Below are 20,446 nucleotides of genomic sequence, written 5' to 3'. Positions count from 1 at the left end.
TAAAATAAAAGTTTCTGGCGATAACATGTTTTTATTTCTGTCATGTAATGACTGAAGATGATTTTCTAGGATGCTTGTTTTAGCATTGAAGTACCCTGTCTATAATTCCTGTTCTGTTAGTACCTTTGATGAGCATTAAACCTTTTTTGCTCATTTTTGGTATCTTGAGTCTTAATGATGTATTAAGTATTGGTTATTTGTTTTTAGAAGTGCAAAGGAAAGTATTAATCTAACAACGCTTTCAACTTGCTACTTTCAGACAAGTTCAGAATTACTGTATTAAGATACAGTTGAATAAATTTAGTTGGAATTAGCATGAAAATATGTGAATTCAGTCACATTTTTTGGGGGTATTATGAAGTTATTCAGGCCTTTTGCTATAGAGGCATCTGGAAAAAACAGAAGGTAGATGAAGGTGACTTATTAACCAAGTCTTTGATTATTATATTTTGTTTGTTGTCTTAGGTGTAGGGCAGACCGTGGACCTCATTTTTGTTGAATAACCTGCGTCCTGCTGGCCAAGAAACCAGATAGTTCTCGTTTGTTTGTTTTCCTTCCTTATTGGAAGAGCACAGTAGTGGCTCCAAACTCACATCGGTAAGTATTGCTTTGAAAGTAAGGCTGAGTTGCCCTAAAACCTTGTTGGCTTTAGTTGTACTTGAGCTCATGTAGTTCCTGGGTAAAAAAAATGATACAGGGGTGGTGTGGTTTTGGTGGTGTGGTTTCTTTTCTTATTTTTTTTCTCTGAAGGTAGTGAGAGCTTTGCTTTCAAAATCGTATGAAATGAGTTGGGGAAAATTGGAAAGGAAGGGCTGAAGGAAGAGTTAGGTTTCCATTCTGAGATGCACTGATGGAAACTCATTTAGGTTGAAAAGTTTTTACCATTGTCACTGCATTGACAGGATAGAGATCAACACTGCTCTTCTTATTGGTCTGAGTAAAATACACTTAGAACTGACTGGAGAACTGGTACTATGAACTCATGTGCTTCTTCTGTTATCTTTTCATGGATAATGTGATAACTTTCTGCTTATTTAGGCATGTCAAAGTCCTACTGCTACATTCCACTTAAAAATATATATATTATTTTTTAAAGCAGAGGCAATATTTGTGTTAACTGCCTTTATGCTTTGTTTAAAAGGAAAAGAATTGACCTAAGTATCAAGGTTAACTTCCCTGTAATAGAGTGGTAGGGCTTTTCATTGGTACAGGTACCAGAATAAGAATGAACTTAGAATAATAAGCAGTGAACTTGCCCCTCAAGTTAACCCATTAACTGCCTTGTTTTTACCTGTTCTTTTTCCTAGATGTCAGTTTGCTGCTAATGGGTGTAAGTAAATTAGATGTCTTGTACAGAAAGCTTCTCCTCACTAAACTCTTCATCAGAGGATGGGGAAAGCCAGAGGATCTGAAGAGGTAACTTATTTAAAAGAAATAATAATAATAGCACAATCTGTCCTTTGTACTAAAAGGAAGCAAAACAAAATGTTAGTGCTTTTCTGTATTCTTTTTAAAGTTATGCTGAAGTTTGTTTTGGTCAGGATATCGTGTATTTCCATACTGAGGGAGTAACCGGATTTAGAAGCCTTGAAGGGATCTCTTAAATGCTTTTCTGTTTAGATGATTTTCTTGAGAGAATGTGTGTGTCCAATCACATTTTTCACTTATGTATGTAAAATAACCGATTTTAAGTAGTGGCTCTTGAATGTCTCAACCAACAAGAAAAGTAGACAAATCTTTCCAAAGAAATTGTTCTGTTTAACATGAAGATGATCTTGCTGACTTCCTGTAGTTGCAGAATAACTGCATTTTAGAAGGGTAAGCTGTATTCAGAAATCTTTCTCATCCCCATAACAGTAAACTCATTTTCTAAGAGGAGATCTTATCGGTACTTGGAAGTATCTTATGGGCAATTGTCAAGAGCATGAGGTCGGGCACTTTTAGGTCATTAGGCCATTCTATGATTCTGCAAAATAAGAGAATTATTGTTTAATTTTTAAACATTTGCAGTTTTTTGTTGGTTTTTTTTTTGTTGGTTTGTTTGTTTGTTTTTCAAATTGTGAATAATGTCTGGAAATTAAACACTTGCATATTTTAATTGTTATTTTTATTTTAACCTTTAAATGACTGAATATATTCTGTATGTGTAGTATACAAACAGGAAATAATAAATCTCTGTTTCAGAAGTTAATTTGCACTTATTTGCAAATCAATGAAGGAAACCTGTAACAAAAACTTGGTTTGCAGTGGATAGTGGTAGAGTCATGCAGGCTGTTTTTTTAAATCTCATTCCTTAGTTGTTTTATCTCAAGTAGCAGTTTCCTGCAAAACAAAAGTGCTGAATTTTTAAAACATTGAATGCAGTTTACTTCAGTTAGAATAAGCAGAAATGTGTACGTCACTTGGTTGTGACTGTGGCATTTCTGTATTGTATGTTGTGCATGTTTTTCAGGAATAGGATTTTTATCAAACCCCTTACATGAAAACTTTTAGGTTGGAGGGCTCGATTCTGTTTTACTAGCCCTTCTCCCAGTCTATTTCCTCCACTTACTGTGCGGGGTAACTTCTGACTAGCTCTGTTAGCTGTAAGGGGTCTGTAATGGTAATCACTAATTGCAAACAGCAGTAAAGCAGCTTTGCTGTTACGGTCCTATCAGCTACAGCTCTTCCTTTTCATGAGCTGGAGGAATTGCATGAAATAGAAAGCTGTGAGCAATACATAGGACAGGCTCACTGGGCCTGCTGATTTGAAAAGAGGAAGAACAAATTTTTCTGTGTGCTGTCCCTGGGTGGAAAGATGAGCTGCTCCCAGGCAGTTTGGCTTCACCCAGATGAAGAAGAAAGAACACTGACTCCTCACTGCAGCCAGTGGGAGGAGGGAGTACCACTCCCTAGCATGCAGATCGTGCTGGAAACAGCATTAGTGTTTGTTTGTTTTTAAACTGATCACTATGAAAACCCATTTGAATAATTCATGAGCTTTCTTAGCGTTAGCTGAGATTGACTGATGTCACTATCTTACTTAGATGAACACACCTTTGGTGCGATGACCTGTACCCTAATTCTTTATCCTCAGCTCATTAACAAGAGTTACAATTCCTCAACATGTACAAGGTTTTCCTTTCAGTAGGCTTAGTATTCTCCAGGCTACAGAGGAACTTAATCTTAGAAATATTTAGTGTTATGTTCTGCATAAGTAAAACAGGGTATACAGTACAGGTGTTTTTGTTGTGGTGATAAATTGCTTTGTGTGGTGGCTTTCTTTGCTTTTAGGAAGGTGAATGAGTTGTTCTTGTTGTACCATTCTTCTCTACTCTTCATCCAAATTTGCTCTTTTAGTTCAATCAGGTATTTAGAGACATAAGAACTAACTGGTGGCTCCGAGCATAGAGTACTTAAGGTTGTGAGATACATATCGAGGTCATCTTGTCCCAAACCCTGCTCAAAACCAAGCTACCTTGTAGTTCTTCTGAGTCACGCAGCACCTCCTGGTGTTGAGTGTGAAGTCCCTTGAGAATAGAGATTTCACTTTTCCTGGGTATTAGGTTTTCAAGTGCTTAAACACTACGGTTGTGAAAAAATATTTCATTGTTTCAACAGCATTTTTTAATGTTGCAACTCAAAACCATTGCTTCTTGCCCTCTTACCCTCTACCTCCGTGATGGGTTTTGTTTCATCTTCTGCAATACTTTGTAGCCCATGTAAGTAGCAGAGGGAAGCAGCTCTATTTGCCCCTAAGCCTTCCCCAGGCAATGCATACTCATACAGTTTCTTCAGTATTTTTTTTTCCACACTTAACGTGTTCCAGGTAACCTGGCAACACTCTGCTCAACTCTGAGGTGAGTCAGCATGTCCTAAGGACAGTGGTCCCAAAACTGGGTTCAGTATTCCAGATGTGATTTCATGAGTCTCTGAGTAGGTCTCTTTCTTTGACTCTCTGCCTGTTTGCTGAATGCTGAGGGGGTACCAGTGGTCTGCAGAACTGCAAAGCCATGCTACAAACTTGTACCAGAAGCTGTATGCTCTTTCCTGCAGAGCTGCTGCCTAGCTGGGTGGTTCCTGGCTTATATTATTGCATAGGACTAGGTGCAAGACTTGGCAGTTGGACAGTTGAGCTTTAGGGTGTTTGTTGATTTGTTCTTCCAGCTTATCCAGGTGGCTTTGATAAGTATCCAGCTATCAACCTCACACTCCAGTTTGTGTCATTTGTGAAATTCACTGAATATGGCTGGTGACTTGTGGCAATTACATCTTGAGCCATCAACAATTTGATGTGGGCAGTTTTACTTTTTATCCTTTCTGTCCATATTTCCCTAAGGATATGTAAGAGTAGGAGGTTCCAGTGTCTTAATTTAGCTCTAAAAAATGACATCAGTTTTTTACATATCATGCTTAAAATACTATTTAAAAGCTGTGTAAGCTCTAGCAATATATGTGAACGTTTTCTTTCTTTTCTTTTTTTAACTTAAAAATGTTCTTACAGACCAATGCCATTGTACTGTGACTGACTGATCTGTAAATGCAGTTTAGTATTTTTTTCTATATACGTATATATGTATATAAATGCAGACTAAAAATTGAATCTTTTCTTTACTTGTTTCTGTTCAACAGAATATTTGAATTCAGAAAGATTATTGGAAACAGGGAAAAATGCCAGACATTGGTTTCAAAAGATTACCCAGTTTTTATTGACAAGGTATGTAAATGCAAGGGGATACAGTTTAACTAAACTTATTTACCTAATGGTATATAAGCATGAGGTAAACTTAGTCCTTTCCAGGCTGATTTTAAAGAGTAGAAGTATTGAATTTTGATACATATGAATCTGTATTTTCGTGATGTTTTTATGGGATGTTTTGCTGCAGGGACTGGCATCTGGGAACTTGATTTAGGGACTATACGTATGTAGGATGATAAACACACCCTGCTAATACTCACTTTCCATTTGCTCATCAATGGTTTTCTAGCTGGTGGCATTAAGTAACTTCACATGTGGTCCCTGTCATGGGTTACCCTAAAATCTATCAGCACCCATGACAGGGGGCAGTCGGCCCGCAGGCCGCTGGCCCAGAAGGAAAAGAAAAACAGGGAAAAGGAAAATAAATACAGTGGCAACGATCTAAGGAGGCACACTTATTTACTAAATACTATATCGGAATACAGAATAACACAATATAATACAATATAATTGGAATTAAGGCTAACGAATCAAGTAAAATAAGAGAGAGTGAGTCCCAAAACCGAGAGGCCTACTGTAACTCTAGGTGAAACGGCTGGAACGCTCCCACACGGCTCCCCCCTGGCTGGCAAGGTCCAAGAGAGTGAGTTCAGCACCGAAGTGAGATTATATAGAGTCCTTGTCATATGACTGACCGTGGTGTTCCCTGGGACATTCAGTCTTCTTTTGTGAGCAGCAGATTCATTGCTCCCTTATCAAGAAAACGATACTAGAATTTTTCTGTGAAGGATATAATAATATGCAGTGGCAAAACAAATGTAGTGTGAATTTTTAGGCTGGTTAGAGAAAGTAGGCTCTATGCTTTCAAGCAAAATACAGGTGTAAGTAATCCTTGCTCTGAGGACTTCTCAATTGAGGAAGTGTGAAGAAGGGGGTCAGAAAAAGCCAATAGTTGTAAAGTCAAATAAATACACTAGTGATCAGTTCTGTGGCAAGCTAAATGCTTTCACCATTAAAGTGAGATTAATAAACTTTTAAAGCCACTGTGAATAGAATTAGGAGGCAATAGCAGAAAGGTAAAGCTTGGTAGGAAGGGACAGGAGACTGGATGGTCACATTTGTTACTAATAGAATTGATGTAAGCTGGAAGATTCAAGTATTCATTGTGCAGATAAATTTTCATTTTTTTCTCAGTCATTCAATAATTGGGAGTGGGGAGCATCAGATTTTAATTGCTGAAGCTCAAAACATGGTATACTATTATTGAAGTACATTCTATTACAATGGCACAGCTTAAGCTTATTGCTTGGTTCTTTAATAGGTCATTTATGAGGAAAAATGAACATATTTGGCTGTGTTGATAGATATGTGTCATTCCCTCTGCAGGTTGAGGAGCAATCAGACTGTAAAATCCTTGAGGGGCACTTCATTTCCCCTTTAGCTCATTACGTTCCGGGTATCCTGCCTGTTGAGTCTCTTGTAGCCAGGTACGAGAAATCAAGTGGTATTGCCTTTCTGAAGCTAGTGCTGGAGAGAAATGATACACCAGTAGTTTTGCTGTGAAGCCGATATTATCACTATACCAATTACCTGCAAAATAAACTGCCTTTTTTTTCAGCTAACTTGTCAGAATGTGTTTTGACCTCAAAGTTGCAAATAACCTTGTTTGATGGTAGTTTAATCTGTGTGGATAACTTACTTTGGTAGGGTGCTTTATTCCAAAGTGTACAGTCATATTTGAGTAAGATTGATTGATTATGTTCTGAAGCCAGGAAAAAAGTGAGCATTACAAGAGATGGAAGTTTTGGTGTAATTATTTATTTATCTATGACTGGAAGAGAGCTTCTGTTATTACTAGTAATAAAGTGAAAAACTCTTATGTCTGATTTTAGCTGAAAGTGAATGACATAGCTCTTTATAAAAAGCTTAAGCCACAGTAAGAAAAGTTAAAACCTTTGATTGCCTGGCTCTGCTTTGATTCTGAAGTCTTGTGGAGTTGCTTGGTTGGTTTTTGAGTGTAGAAATCAATAGCCCTAAGTGATGGAATGTGTTTGTTTTCCAAACAAAGATGATGGAAATCAAGGTTACTAGAGCTTAGACAAGAGCTGTTTGTTTTATATAGAGCAAGATTAAAACTGTTTATATAAAATAAACTCCCTATATTGTATTTGAAGGAACCATTCAAATTCCATTAAAAAATAGTCTGTGTACAGAAATAAGTGCATTTAATTGCAGCAAGAAAATCTGTCACACTTCTTCTCTTGCTAAGCCAAAAAAAACCAAACCAAAACAAAAACAAGGAAGTACCCATTCAGAAAACTTTATGATCTGTAATAGTAAACAGATTGTATTTTTGCTATTTTGACACTAACGCTGCTTTGGAGTTGAGAAAGGGAGAGTGTGATTTTTAGTTCAGAGTGAACACTTTCGTGACAGTTTTTTCTTTTGTTTTTTTTTTTTCACCAAGCTTTGTTTACTATCTTAAAGGCTGAACATACAAGTTCAGGCCTCCAGGATTAGTTCCATAGCTGAAAATCTGGTATGCTGCCTGCTTTCTTATGTGTTCTTTTACACAGTGAGGTTCTGTTACGCTATTGCATTGAGCAGTACTGTTAGAGTTTTGAAATTTCCCTTAGGATTGTCATGCATTACTTTTTGTTGTTGTTGTTTGTTATTTTTTTTTCTTCTCCTGTGTGTAATTCTGTTGTAGGTTTGTACTCCACCTTGTGGAGAAAATATTAGTGCCTTAGAAATGAGTTTTTGTTTTTTCTCCCAATACCCTTAATGTAACTAACTTGTGTAGCAGCAGAAGACATTAAATGTTGGGTGTATAAAATTATTTCATGTTTGTGGGTTTTTAAAACTATTTCTATTTCATTTTAACATAAATGGTTTGCTCATCGTATCCTTCAATTTCAGCTGTTGTGCCCTCAGGAGAAAAATAGCAATATTGCCTAGGAGAGCTAGGCGTACGTGTTCAGGCAGCTCTTTATCTGAAGTTCCACTTCTCCACTCTGCAAAATTTGAATTGTGACGATGAGGTAGTGGTCTGTTTTAGGAGCATGATCTTTCCGCTTGACTCCTTTTTGGTGTCTGGAATTTATACTGTCATACTTTTGGATTCCTTTCTTTGCTGGATGTGTTTATGAAAAATGATACAGCCATATCAACAATTTGCCCGAGTGTGTCGCAGAGCGTGTTGGTTTTTGTTTGTTTGCTTTTTAAGCTTACTTATATGAAGCAACAGATGCTCTTACTTCACTGTAATGCTCGTTTCTCATAGGTTTCAGTTCATAACACCCAGAAGATGGAAAAGCAAGCACAGACCTGTATGCATTCATTTAGCAGGCACTGGGGATCACGTAAGTAAAATGTAAAATGAATTAGTGAGAAAATAAATATTTGGATTTTATCTTATTATGCTTATGCATCTTATCTTCAGCACTTCTGGAGGAGACGCACATTAATGGCTCGTCCAATGATTAAAGAAGCCTGTATGGCTTCCCTATTGCTTGAAAATCCCTATTATATCCTTTTGTGGAAAACAGGCTTCTCAGGCAGTTCTCAGTGTTTTCTCCACAGGGTAGGAGCCCACTGAATGGGACACAAGGTGGAACACAGTAAAACATGCTACTGTTACATGTTCTGATTTCTCTGAAGATGTCTCCCACATCTTAGAGTTTTCATCAGAGCAAAAGTTCTGGTGTTAATCTATTTTCACATTCATCATCAAGGTTACTAATGTGATTGATTAGTGTAGTCATGGCAGAGTGAAAACTACGTGTTCATTCTGCATCATACTGCCTGACTTCTGGGTGTATTAACAATGGAAAAGAAGATTATTTCCTTTGCTTTCCATTTTCAGATGCCATTTTAGAGCGTCACACACTTTTGAAAAACTTAATCTTGGCATTTGAGATCTGTTTTTAGAATAAAAAGGTTTTCATCGACTCATCAGCAACTTTTGTAACAATGCTACCTCCTTTCATTAAATAGAATCTCAGCTTATACTTTTCTTTACACCCACATACTTAATAGAAGTAAAACCTAATGTTATAAATTACATAATTAAATCGCATGTAATGTGATTTAGTTCCAGTGAAACATTTGGAATTTAATTTCCAAATTTTACATAGTTGATATGCTATTTACGTATGTGATTTGCTTTTTATTTTAATTGCCAATTTTTATGTAGACAATTCTTACTTTCTTTAACTTGAGACTTCTACATGGCTGCAGAAAACCTAAGGATCAGATGTGAGTATTACAAAATACAGTCTTTTCAAAATACAGCTTTTTCCTCTCCCCACCCCCTTCTCAGAAGGCTCAAATTAATATAAACTTTGTGAGCTTATTGAGAAAAATAAAACCCAAACATCCCGTTAACTTAAAATCATCAGCCTTTGCTGGGCTGCTTTGCTTCTGTTTATGTTGAGAGATCACTGTGACTGGGAATGTTTGCACAAGATGGCTTTGCAGTGTAAGAATGAGATGAGTGTGAATGCAAGCAATAACAGTTTGTTTTCCTGACCGGCTGCTGTATGTGTCTGCATGCTGCAATTATTCCAGTCAAATATGAGTTATCTTTGTTCAGACAGCTCATCTTGGTATTTTTGTAGCTCTTTTTTTTTTTTTTTTACCTAGATATTTCAAAAGAACCACAGTAAGACACAAAGAATCTTGATGTTGCTTGTTTGTTACTGTTCAAAGTATGCAATAGTCAGTACTGAGACAATTTTAATTCCAGGAGTGGTTTTTAAGTTTTTAAAAGCGAAAGCAAAACACAAAATTGCCAGCTGATTGTCCTAAAACTACTTTTTTAATAGGAAAAACACTTATTTTTCAAAATATATATATTATTGTGTTTAGACTTACAAGATTATAGGGAAGGGATGAGAGTGTGTGTGCTGGAATAGGTCAAGGCTTGTTGTTTGGTTTTTTTTTTCCTTGTAGTTAAGTAATTGATGCAGAAAAGTAATTTGGTGAGGATATTTCTAACTCCTTTTTCTATTGTCCTAGCTTGACAGCTTAGTATATGAATGATGTAGACAAGGATTCTCTGAAAGGCAAGTGCTCAGTCAAATACCCCAAGCAATAACTGTCAATCTTTGATACAAGTTTACGAAGCAGCAGCAGTGTTTTTAGTTAATGCAGTAGTGACAGTGCTTAGTAAATACAGCAGCTATGGAGGGCTGATGAATCTTTTGTAACAAAGCTGTCAGAAAGAATGATGTTAGCCTGCAAATACTGGTCTGCAGCAACTATGCGTGTTTCTCCTGTGACTAGCACAGTATATTTCTCCTCATTAGAGGTATGTTAATTGCTCTGTAAAATACTTTTGCTTTTTGAGAGTTCCTTTGATGGTTCAGCTGAACAGCTTTCTCCTTTTTGTTTCCTCTATTTTGACGCTTTAGAGTGCGCTACACGAAATTCTCAGTACTGTGACAAACTTCCCACTTAATATTTCAGTCTTGCAATGACAGTGCTGAGTTCTCCCAAAGCTGGCATACTGATTGCTCTTCAAATGTTGTGTGCAATTTTTCAGTGATATGAAACAGGTAAATAAGAGGAGGAAAAGGGAAAAAAATAAAAAAAGGATTTTTTTTTTTTCTGCATTTAAGATAGTATATGTCTAGGATTGAACTGCTCTATTTCCAAAATACCCATGATAACTTGGCAGCACAGAAGATTACTGCTAATGAGATTCTGATGTTGCTAATACTCGTTTCTAAATGACCAGGTGGTGGTGAGTGATGTTAGAAGCTTAACAGGTGTCTGTTCCTAGTCCTTGTTTAGAAAAAGTGCCAGAGCTTGCTTCTTCTGTTGAATCAACAGGAGTTAAGATCCAAAATTCTCCGGGAATGTGATGAGGCTTTGTATAAAAGTGTGTATAGAATGATGACAGTTGTCAAAATCTAATCTTGGAAAATAAATCCTGTCTTTTCCTTTTCTGGGAGAAAAGGCGGTCATGTTTAAAAAATGTCTCGGACCTGTTTGTGATGGGAGGAGCTCTTGTTCTAGAATCGGCAGCTCTTTTGCACTGGCTAGAAAGAGAAGGCTATGGACCACTAGGGATGACTGGAATATCCATGGGAGGACATGTAAGCTTTTATATTTCCTGTTTAGTAATTTTTTTTTTAAACTTGTCATTTGATCATTCAGCACGTGGAAATAATTTGTTTTATAGCATTCCTCTCTGAAGTGCTTTAAAATGAACATTTGGAGTCATGAGAAAAATTGTCAGCAATTCTCATGCTCAATAATGCTGACTTAGTACAATCCTTGATGAATACTGACAAATCATAGGGGCCTTCGTCAGCCATCTCCTCTGAGGCTTCATATGAATATCTTCACTTGTAGTTGTTTTTATTTTTCCCAATGGGGGAAAAATCTTTTTCGAAAGAAGATCCATATTGATCAGTTGCTTGTTTAATCTCCTTTCCTCCATTCTTCTTAAACTTTTTCTTGAATGCATCGAGTGAAATGCATTCTGTCTACAGAGTTACCATAACTTACGTGACTTTTGGTGTTGGGTCTGTTCTCCACTTTTTTCCTCATCTCTGATATTAATTAGAGAGGATCTGCAGAGTGCAGTGGGTAATGTTTTATGTGTGACTGTGCGTTTTCCAGCTCAAATGACAGTGTATTCGTAGGAAGGTGCTAGAAATCCTAACACATGGTATTACTGCTCTTGTCTCCACAGATGCATGTTGCTCTGAGATACATATATAAAAAGCCACATAAAACAACACGCTTCCATTTTGCTGATCCTTTTCTGTTTATTTCTTGTCAAGAACTAAGTAGATAATGGTAACGATAGTGTCTACTGACAGAAAAATAAATTTCCTTCTAAGCACGATTTTATGACTGTAAATGTCATGTGTGTATAAAATACCTTATGTTCACATAAACATTGACCTGATGAGACAACTTTTGTGTTAAACGTGCCTCCCCTGCCTTATTTATAAGCTGGTTTGTAACTGTTTAACTAATGTGTCCACCACTAACTGCAGGCCACTTCGTAGGCTTCTATGTGAATACTATAGGAGTGATGGAATGCTGTACCAGTTGTCATATGCAGCATGAGTATAGCAAGTGACAAGATTGGAGAAAGTAAGCTCAGAAACTCTTTTGGAGTATTTTTCATTAGTCCAGAAAGATACATTTTTGACTCATCCTAACTTAAATTTAAAACAGTCTTTAGAATGTATTTTGTAACTTGTAACTTTGTGTTTTGAATGGAAGTAGCATTAATTCAGTTCTAGTTATGGGGAGAGCTGAAACTAAGGACAAAGACATCTGGCTTTCTGACTGTTGTAACATATCTATGTGATGTTTCTGTCCCTTTTTATTATTAAAAATAATTTGAATAAAATGATATCTCGTTTGTCCTAGACATTCTAGTAAGTAGACTTATACAACCATGGGATGTTTTGTAGGAGGGATTTTACACTGTTTAGGGCAGTAAGATAAAGTTGGCTAGAACACGCAACATAAGAAAGCATTCGCTTGTTGTTTTTGAATGTTGAGCTTCTTTTCTCCAATATTTCTGGTGTAATGAGAATAGTTACCAAAATGTGTCCTGAGAATTTAAAAATAATAATTTCATTTTTGGAGGACAGGAAAACAGTTCTCTTAATATACTGAATTACTTCTCATCTATGTTTTGTTGCTAGAATACAAATTCATAAGTGTAACATTTTTTTATAGTTCTTGTAGATTGCTTTTATTTTGCCTTGAAATTAAAGCTTGCATGAGCCTGCTGACAGGCTGTATGAAGTTTGTCATTGTTTGAAATAACTAAACTGTAAGAACAAATATCCCATTCAGAATTCTTGTAGTTATAAACCCCTTTATCTGTGAAGTTAGGCCTATCCACAACAATATTTGTTACTGGGAAAATCACTGAAGAGCAGACTGAACCTTCTGAATTCTAAAGAGGTAGAAGGATATCCAATTACCACAGTCCTTACCTGCTTTGGTACTTCTCAATTAATACTGTATAAACAAATAAATCAGAGAGGAGAGAGTTCTTAAAATACCTTCAAAAATATTATGAATTTAGTATTAAAAGATATAATAACTGTGTTTGATTCTAGATGGCTTCCCTGGCAGTGACGAATTGGCCTAAACCATTGCCATTGATTCCCTGTCTTTCATGGTCAACTGCTTCTGCAGTCTTTACTACGGTAATTGACCGATCTTTTTATATTAATATACTGATATGTAATCAAATGCATGAGGTAAAATGTTTGGGTTGGCTACGTTCGCCTTTTCAGTTAGGCATTTCATCACCCTTTATTAGTAACTAATGGCAAAAAACTTAGGATACACAAAGTGATGAGAAGGTAGCATTGAGCTTCTTCACCGGGTCATGTCCTAAATGAAAGGCAAGGGCTGATTTGTGACATAGTGATTGGAGTCCTTATTTGAATGTGGGGGGATAAGGAAGGAAATGGAAAATGTGCCTGGCTTAAATAGCTGGATGATAATGTTGTAACTGTTTTTGCTATTTCTGCCAGGGTAATTGATTTAAAGATCAACATTCACAGTGATCTCTGGCTTAGTTCAGTCTAAATGTGTGTTTTTTGTTTTTTATTTTTATTTTTTTAAGGATAAATGTATTTCCATGTCCTGTGTGTTTGCTTACTATGCATGCTTCAATGCTTCCAGTAATTCCAAGGGTTGTCTGAAAACTTAAGCCAGAACTGCACTGGAAAAAATCAAACCCCAGGAGCAAATGAATTTTCTCTGCATGTCATTACTTTAGAATAGTCTTCGTCTCTTGCTTGTGTACTAGACACTTGTGTTTATAACTTCAGGGTGTGTTGAGTAAGGCAGTGAACTGGAGAGAGCTTGAGAAACAATATTATACACAAACTGTTTACGAAGAAGAAATCATTCAAATGCTTGAATACTGTGGAGTAAGTATAGTTTATTTTCGCTATTTGCAAACGTTTACATGTACCTAATATTTTAGTTGAATAATACATGTTAAGTATATCCTTTACTACAAAGTTAATGCAATCCACGGCATTAAATGTATTTAGTCAAAATATGGAAAACATGGACAATTCGTCCCAGTAAATGGCTTTGTAATCTGGAAAGCTGGTAGCCTGAAACATCTTGCTATTGCCTGTTTTCCTTCCCATCTGTGAAAAAAAATATCGTTAACTTTTGGTTTCTTTTTCAAAAAGACATTACTGCTATTTTGAGAGACACGGATCTGAAAAAAAGCAATAGCTTTTATGATTTATTTGCTGAGAAATGTAAGCTTGCTGATCTGCAGTCATGAATTCAGAGTTTAATGTGGAATTAAAAGGGGACAAATGTTTGCATTATGTATTACTACATGTAAGTACTTTCTTGAGCTAACAAATAAAATACCAAAGGCTATGGTGATTGGGATTTAATTCACGGTGTGACATGTAGACTGAAAATAACAAGTACTGCAAGCATTGCTCTCTGCCTCCTTTTTACTGAATACTGTGTTGATTTGAAGAGTAGCATTAACAAGCTGATGTAAAGAAGTCCCTTAATAAATGACTTGTCTTTGTTCAGACAGATTCTTTCAAGATGGGACAAGATTTTGTTAAAAACTTTCCTGACAATGTGGATAGTTTGGAGGACATAGATGTGACTTCCAGAATGTTCAGCTTCGATCCATCAAACAAGACTGAGTCTAAAGAAGCCGTCCACAGCTTTACCACGAGTAGAAGTACTCTAAGTGCCTCATCGGAAAGACTCTTAATGCAAGATGCTCCTAAAATTCAGTGCATAAATCAAACGTTTTCAACCAGTAGCAATAAAAATTTAACCATCCAACAGGGACATAGGATAAATAATAGAACAAAGAGTGACACTTTACAGAGAGAATCGTTAAGGTTCATGAAAGGAGTGATGGATGAATGTACTCATGTAGCTAACTTCTCAGGTATGTATTTATTTGTTTCAATGCGGAGTTGGGAAAACTGAATTAGAATAATATGCAAGGAAAGCTATTCTCTAATTGGGCAAACCTGCAGTCATTTTGGATGGAATATAAAAGCATTCTGAGTGTTCTGTAAAATCTATCTAACACTCAATTTGCTGGTGATTGGTTTGTTTCTTAACCAACTGATGATAAAGCCAGCTGAAAATATGCCTTTCTGTATCTGTGCTTATTTTTTCTGTGCCATGCTGTGGCTATTTTCAGATATGAGATAGTGCACATTGATATTATTTAAAAGACCAAAGTGTCTGTGTGATATGACTAATATCTAGATCTGATTGATCTGCTGTGTCTTGATAGTAAGGTTTTTCATGCAGATTAAACTAGATTTAATTGGGCAGAAACTTTGTATTGACTTCAGGCAGAAAGTAGCCTATGTAGATGAGAACTTGAATGATACCTAAAGACAAATAAGACCAGTAAGAACAACCCCTGGTCCTTCTGGGGGATGATGGAGCTTGGTGAATATAACATTTCCCAAGACAAGCACAACATATGGAGGGAACTGTAGCCCAGTGAGTCTTAAATCTGATGAAGCTGAATTTCTTGGTGTCTAGAAAAAATGATTTTTGATGGTCTGCTTGCAGGCAGTGCAGACAAGTGATTTCTTCCTAGTACTGATTGAGGGAGTTCAGTTGAGATGAAGATTTTAAATAGCTTTTGTAGACAGTCTGTTAAGACAAAATGGTTCTACTTTGCATATGCCAAGTACTCAAACACATCCCAGAAAGTGCTGTGACTTCAGACTGGTTTCTGACAGAGCTATCTTGATTCTGAGACCCTGTGCCATCTCCATTTTTAATTCTGGTATTATGTGCCTCTCTGCCAAAAGTACATAGTTTTAAAAATAAATAAATATATATATTATTTTTACTCTAGAATAGAAGCTTTGACCTGGAAAATGTCCCAGATCACTGCTGTGTTTTGTGACACGTGGCACATAGTTTTTTTTCTCTAAAACTTCAGAAGCTACTCCTGTAGACTAAAAAAAAGAAGAAAAAAAGAAAAATTAAAAGTTTATTCTAATTACAGATGTTATTTTATATCTAATCACTTATCCAGGTGTCACTTAGCTAAAACACTGACCTTTCTTGAAACTTAAGAGGATCTGTGATCTCAGGGAGCTTGTTAGGGTGATGTAGTCATTTGCCCCATTTGTCTCTCAGGTTTTTTGCTGCTCTGGGAGATATTGCATCCCTTGCCAGGGTGTGCTTGAGATGTATCTGTAGAGGAGCTTCAGGAAATCCACCTAATGTTCAGTTTTCATGGAAAATTGAAGGAAAAGATGGGATCTACCTTAACACTGTATCCTCTATTCATGATTTACTGTATACGAAAGGAAAGGGTCTAAAATTTTTGTGATCCTCTACCAATGATGCCTTAGTTTGTCACTATCTATCATACCACATGTATTCTTGTGAAGAGAGTGGTGGTCTGTGCTCTACCCCGTTTTGGTGTTATTTTTCTAAAGAGCATTTTAGTGTTATTCCTGTTGATAATCAGATTGTGCAATTGTGGTGATAAGTAATAAGTCTCTACAACAATATATTAGGATTTTCATGCTATAGACAAAGGGAAAGAAGAAGTAGGAAACAGGAAAGCAAGTGAGCATGCTGCACTTGCTGTCTGACTTGTAATATCAAAAGTTGTTTTTCTCTCTGAGGAAAAAATAATACAAAGCATCTACTCTACTGAATTTCAGATATCTTCTAGTTCTTTTCCCTGCAGGGGAACCTCTTAGAACTGACCTGCATAGAGTTTTGTCATTAAGGAGAAAGACAATTTTCTATTACTGTAGCATCCAAAATGAGATATTGCTGGAGACATTTAAAAATATCATTAGACTAGAGATCACTTTTATTTTTTTAGTGATTGGGAGCATATTGTAGCAGAAATCTTCAGCTAAAGTATTTCTATCGTTTTCTAACCTTAGATGAATTCCATTTTGAGTTGTTTTTCTTTAGTTCCAGTTGACCCCAGTTTAATCATAGTTGTGCAAGCTAAGGAGGATGCCTATATTCCTCGAACTGGAGTGCGCAGTCTTCAAGAAATCTGGCCCGGATGTGAAATCAGGTATCTGAATGGAGGTCATGTCAGTGCCTACCTCTTCAAACAAGGACTCTTTAGGTAAGATAGACAGGAAGTAATAAAAGTATTTGAGAGTTTAAAATCATACTTGTGAGACATATCACTTCTAACAAATGAGTCTGTAATTAAAGCAACAAATACCAAATACTGCTTGTGAGATCAAATGATTGGATCCTAGAGAATGTCACTATTTTATTCTGTGAGTGAAGATGATGTGTAACGTATCTCAAATCACTCACTAAGCCTTTGGCAGTAGGGTCATCATTACCACTCTTGCTTTCCTCTAGTTCATCATTTGTTCCCTGGACACCTGAAAGTACCTTCTGAGCAATGACCTCTTACATTGTATTGCACAGCTGTTGCCTTTTTGCAGGTGTTGTCTTCTGTGAGTAAATAGTTGAAGACCAGAATTAAAACGATAGTACTACTCATCTGCAATCAAGCTCACATGAAGTCTTGCCTTAATAGTATTGGTGTTGACTTTTTAGAGTCAGTTACAGAAATCAGTTATAAAAATGCATTTATATACCCACAGTTCCTTAGTTTTTAAATGGTAAATAGTTGTGGTGTTAATTTTAAAATATAACAAATTAACAGGCATGTACATCCCATTTAGGACGTGTAAGCAACATCAGAAAGGAATAGCAATATACCAGGTCAGCATATGTGAACTCCCAGCTTACTGCTATTGTAAAGCATCACCCTCAAAAATAGTTAGTGTTGCACATCTGACATACTTCCTGACACATTTAGTACAAAAATCCTCATCAACTAAAGCTTGCATTCCTGTGAAAGGTGGTAAATAGTCTGGCTAACTCCTGAGACATATTACTAGATGGAAGTATTCTTTTTACTTCATTTATATCTCAACATATTTTTACTGAATGCTATTTTCAAGTTGTGATGATATGTTTAATTTTGAAATAAATGGAAATAAGTAATTTTTGTCGATCCTTTCCTAAGTTATACAAGTGATCTACAATTAACTTGTTTCTTTCTGCTTTAGGCAAGCGATTTACGATGCGTTTGACCGCTTTCTTCAGAAATATGCTGTTTAACAGTCTTCATTGTGGATTAAAACTGATGTCATTCGTATTTCTGGTTATTGGAACTCATCATTGGAAAACAAGTCTCTTGCAGTGTTAAGTAGTAGATGGTTGGTTACTTTGAATGTTGTAGGTAATGAATATAAAAAATGGTCAAGTCCCAACATTACTTTCCTTTCAACCAAGCACCATTCTGACATGCTTCAGCTTTACCTGTGAAGAGCAACAGTAGCCTTTGTTAGTGCATGAATGGTTCATGTACTCCATACTTTATTGCATTATGCATCAATTCTGAGTAAATTCTTAACTGCATACTGTTGAAAACAGAACATATTGATATAAAATTTGCCATAGGGCTAAGATATTGTCTTATGTTTTGTGTGTTTACAGTTTGTTCCAGCTACCGTGTTTTCCTCTTGCTTCCTTGTCACTTGCTATTCCTACTGCATTTTAACATGCCTTGGCCAGCATTCTGCCTCTTGTGTTTGTCACCGATTTTTCTTATTATGAATTGAAAATGAACTACAATGGATGAGGCAGAATTAAATCTTGGCAAAAAGCTTTTAAAAACTGAATGAAGGGTGAGAGAGACATTTTAATTCACTGCATCCTTTAGATTTTTCTGCTGTTAAACGGTGCCATTCCGGAAGACTCATGTTTTTACAGAGCCGGAATAACTCTACATGGAGTGTCCAGTAATTGATTTTTTTACATGCATTCAATTGGATACTGAAGTTTTTCTAGTAGATTTTTTTTTTAAAATTGCTAAAGGGAATAACGGTGTGATAACTTTTCTTGATAAACAGTGGCAGAAAGAATCTGATTCTAAGCAGTTAAATAACAGATCATATGGTGCTATCAATGTCTCCTTAAAAGCAGGGGTCCTTTTTAAAATGCACTCGGTGCTGATACGCAAAAACATATTATAATATTGAAGAGTGCTAAGAGCATTTGTGAGATGAAGGGTTATCAAAACAGTCACATTAGCTCATTGTTTTGCAGATGTTTTTTTAACTGACATAGGGTTAGGAACACATTTAAGTAAATCCCATCTGTTGCTGCTTCTTTTGGGATCAAAAATGCCAAAAAATTAAAGTAAAATTACAGGTCATCATGAATCAGCTATATGTGGTAGCTGTCCATATCTTTGTATAGTGGTAATGTTCTTTTAAAGCAAATTTGTGGGGAAGTGGAAAGCCAAACACTTCAATATTAATTTTAGTACTGTAATGGCTGAAGTTACACAGAAAGGAACAGAAAAATCCGGGTATTTCTTGAGATACATCACGTACGTACCTTTCAAATCATACACTTTATTGATTTCCATGGTTACCATGATGGTTTTTAATAGTGCATGAAGTAATCAAAGCTCTATTTGTTCCAGCGTATTATCTTGAATTTCAGTCTGGCAGACAGAACTGATAAAACTGGTAGTATTGCTGGTCAGATAAGTTGAGATAAAACTAATGCAACAATTTGTGAAAACCAAAGGCAATTAACATGGAAGTGCACTGAAAACTGAAAGCAAGTGATATTCTATTGGAAGTTAAATTGTTTGTTGCAAGTGTTTTATCATCATTTCTATTAGGTTTTTATGTGTGTTGGGGGCAAGTGTAAAGTGACCAGCATGTTTCAAAACCTTTAAATTCTGAACTTTGGAAGACTGGGAATGATATATGTAAGCTCTGAATTTTAAAATTAAATACTTGAATACTAAACTGAGAGTTTTACGGGTTTTACATTGATACTAACTCACCTGTCAACTAAGGGTGTTTTATAAGTAGGCTGACAGCTGTTCACCAGATCTTTTACATCTCCGTGGATGGCCACATTTAAATGCATTTATGTGCTTTGTCCTGCTTCTGTTGCAGCTGTGAAAGAAAGAGAGGTAACTGGTGGCAAGGGACAGGGCATGGATAAACGGAAGAGAAAAAACATTATTTTATAAGGCCAGGACTAAGCATAAAAAAGTCAAGCTCTCTACACTACAAATGTAACGTGCCAGCATAAATATTTCTGAAGTGCCCGTTACTAGGAATTACACCACTGATGGGAACTTGACATCCTGAGGTTAGTGTTCTGATGATGTTATTAATGAGTTGAACTTTCCAAAAGGGCATACTATGCAGTGAGGCAGAGATGTATGAATGTAAATCCTGTTTCTGAGAAAGACTTTTGAAAGTAGTCAAGGGCTGGTCTCCAACAATTGAGAATCACACTTTGCTATGTAACTAAAGCAGTGTTGCCAAATAACAGAGTACAGTAAGAAACATGTAAATAATTTCTCAGGTTAATAAGAAAAAAAGGGGGGGGGAAGAGAAATTATGCCTGTGGTTCGCGTCTACAGGTTAGCAGACACAGGAGGCCATTAGTTGCTCTGTGAAGGAGGGAATATTGCTGTATCAGTGTTTTAATTTTAGGAAAATTGGCTTTTAAAAGTAAACTCTGTAAGTCCTGAGGAAGTATTATTAGCAAACCATTTCTGATGTTAAGTGAGAATGTGATTTTTAATCCAGAAATTGCTTGAGAAAAATACTGGAATAAGGTTCCTGCAATAAATCCCAGTGGCAGGTAAGCTATTCTGCACATCTTAAGCTCCCTGTAAAATTGACCTCAATCATTTTTCCATGTTATGTTTTTCAA

At 36.2% G+C, this 20,446-nt stretch overlaps 1 protein-coding gene across 1 annotated transcript in view; it reads left to right on the top strand.

The window, feature by feature from the left end:
• Nucleotides 1-20,446, top strand: part of ABHD18 (abhydrolase domain containing 18) — a 23,034-nt gene extending 2,588 nt beyond the window's left edge. Inside the window, exons 2-14 of the mRNA XM_072336848.1 lie at nt 466-597; nt 1,308-1,416; nt 4,612-4,696; nt 6,065-6,165; nt 7,962-8,040; nt 8,121-8,207; nt 8,910-8,935; nt 10,641-10,779; nt 12,778-12,867; nt 13,501-13,602; nt 14,240-14,612; nt 16,634-16,796; nt 17,764-20,446. Coding sequence (XP_072192949.1) covers nt 1,325-1,416; nt 4,612-4,696; nt 6,065-6,165; nt 7,962-8,040; nt 8,121-8,207; nt 8,910-8,935; nt 10,641-10,779; nt 12,778-12,867; nt 13,501-13,602; nt 14,240-14,612; nt 16,634-16,796; nt 17,764-17,815 — 1,389 coding nt within the window. The 5' untranslated portion in view covers nt 466-597; nt 1,308-1,324 and the 3' untranslated portion in view covers nt 17,816-20,446. The remainder of the gene's footprint in view (nt 1-465; nt 598-1,307; nt 1,417-4,611; nt 4,697-6,064; nt 6,166-7,961; nt 8,041-8,120; nt 8,208-8,909; nt 8,936-10,640; nt 10,780-12,777; nt 12,868-13,500; nt 13,603-14,239; nt 14,613-16,633; nt 16,797-17,763) is intronic.

Source organism: Excalfactoria chinensis, chromosome 4, assembly GCF_039878825.1.
Source record: "Excalfactoria chinensis isolate bCotChi1 chromosome 4, bCotChi1.hap2, whole genome shotgun sequence".
NCBI lineage: Eukaryota > Metazoa > Chordata > Aves > Galliformes > Phasianidae > Excalfactoria > Excalfactoria chinensis.
This window is presented reverse-complemented; position numbering and strand designations above follow the sequence as displayed.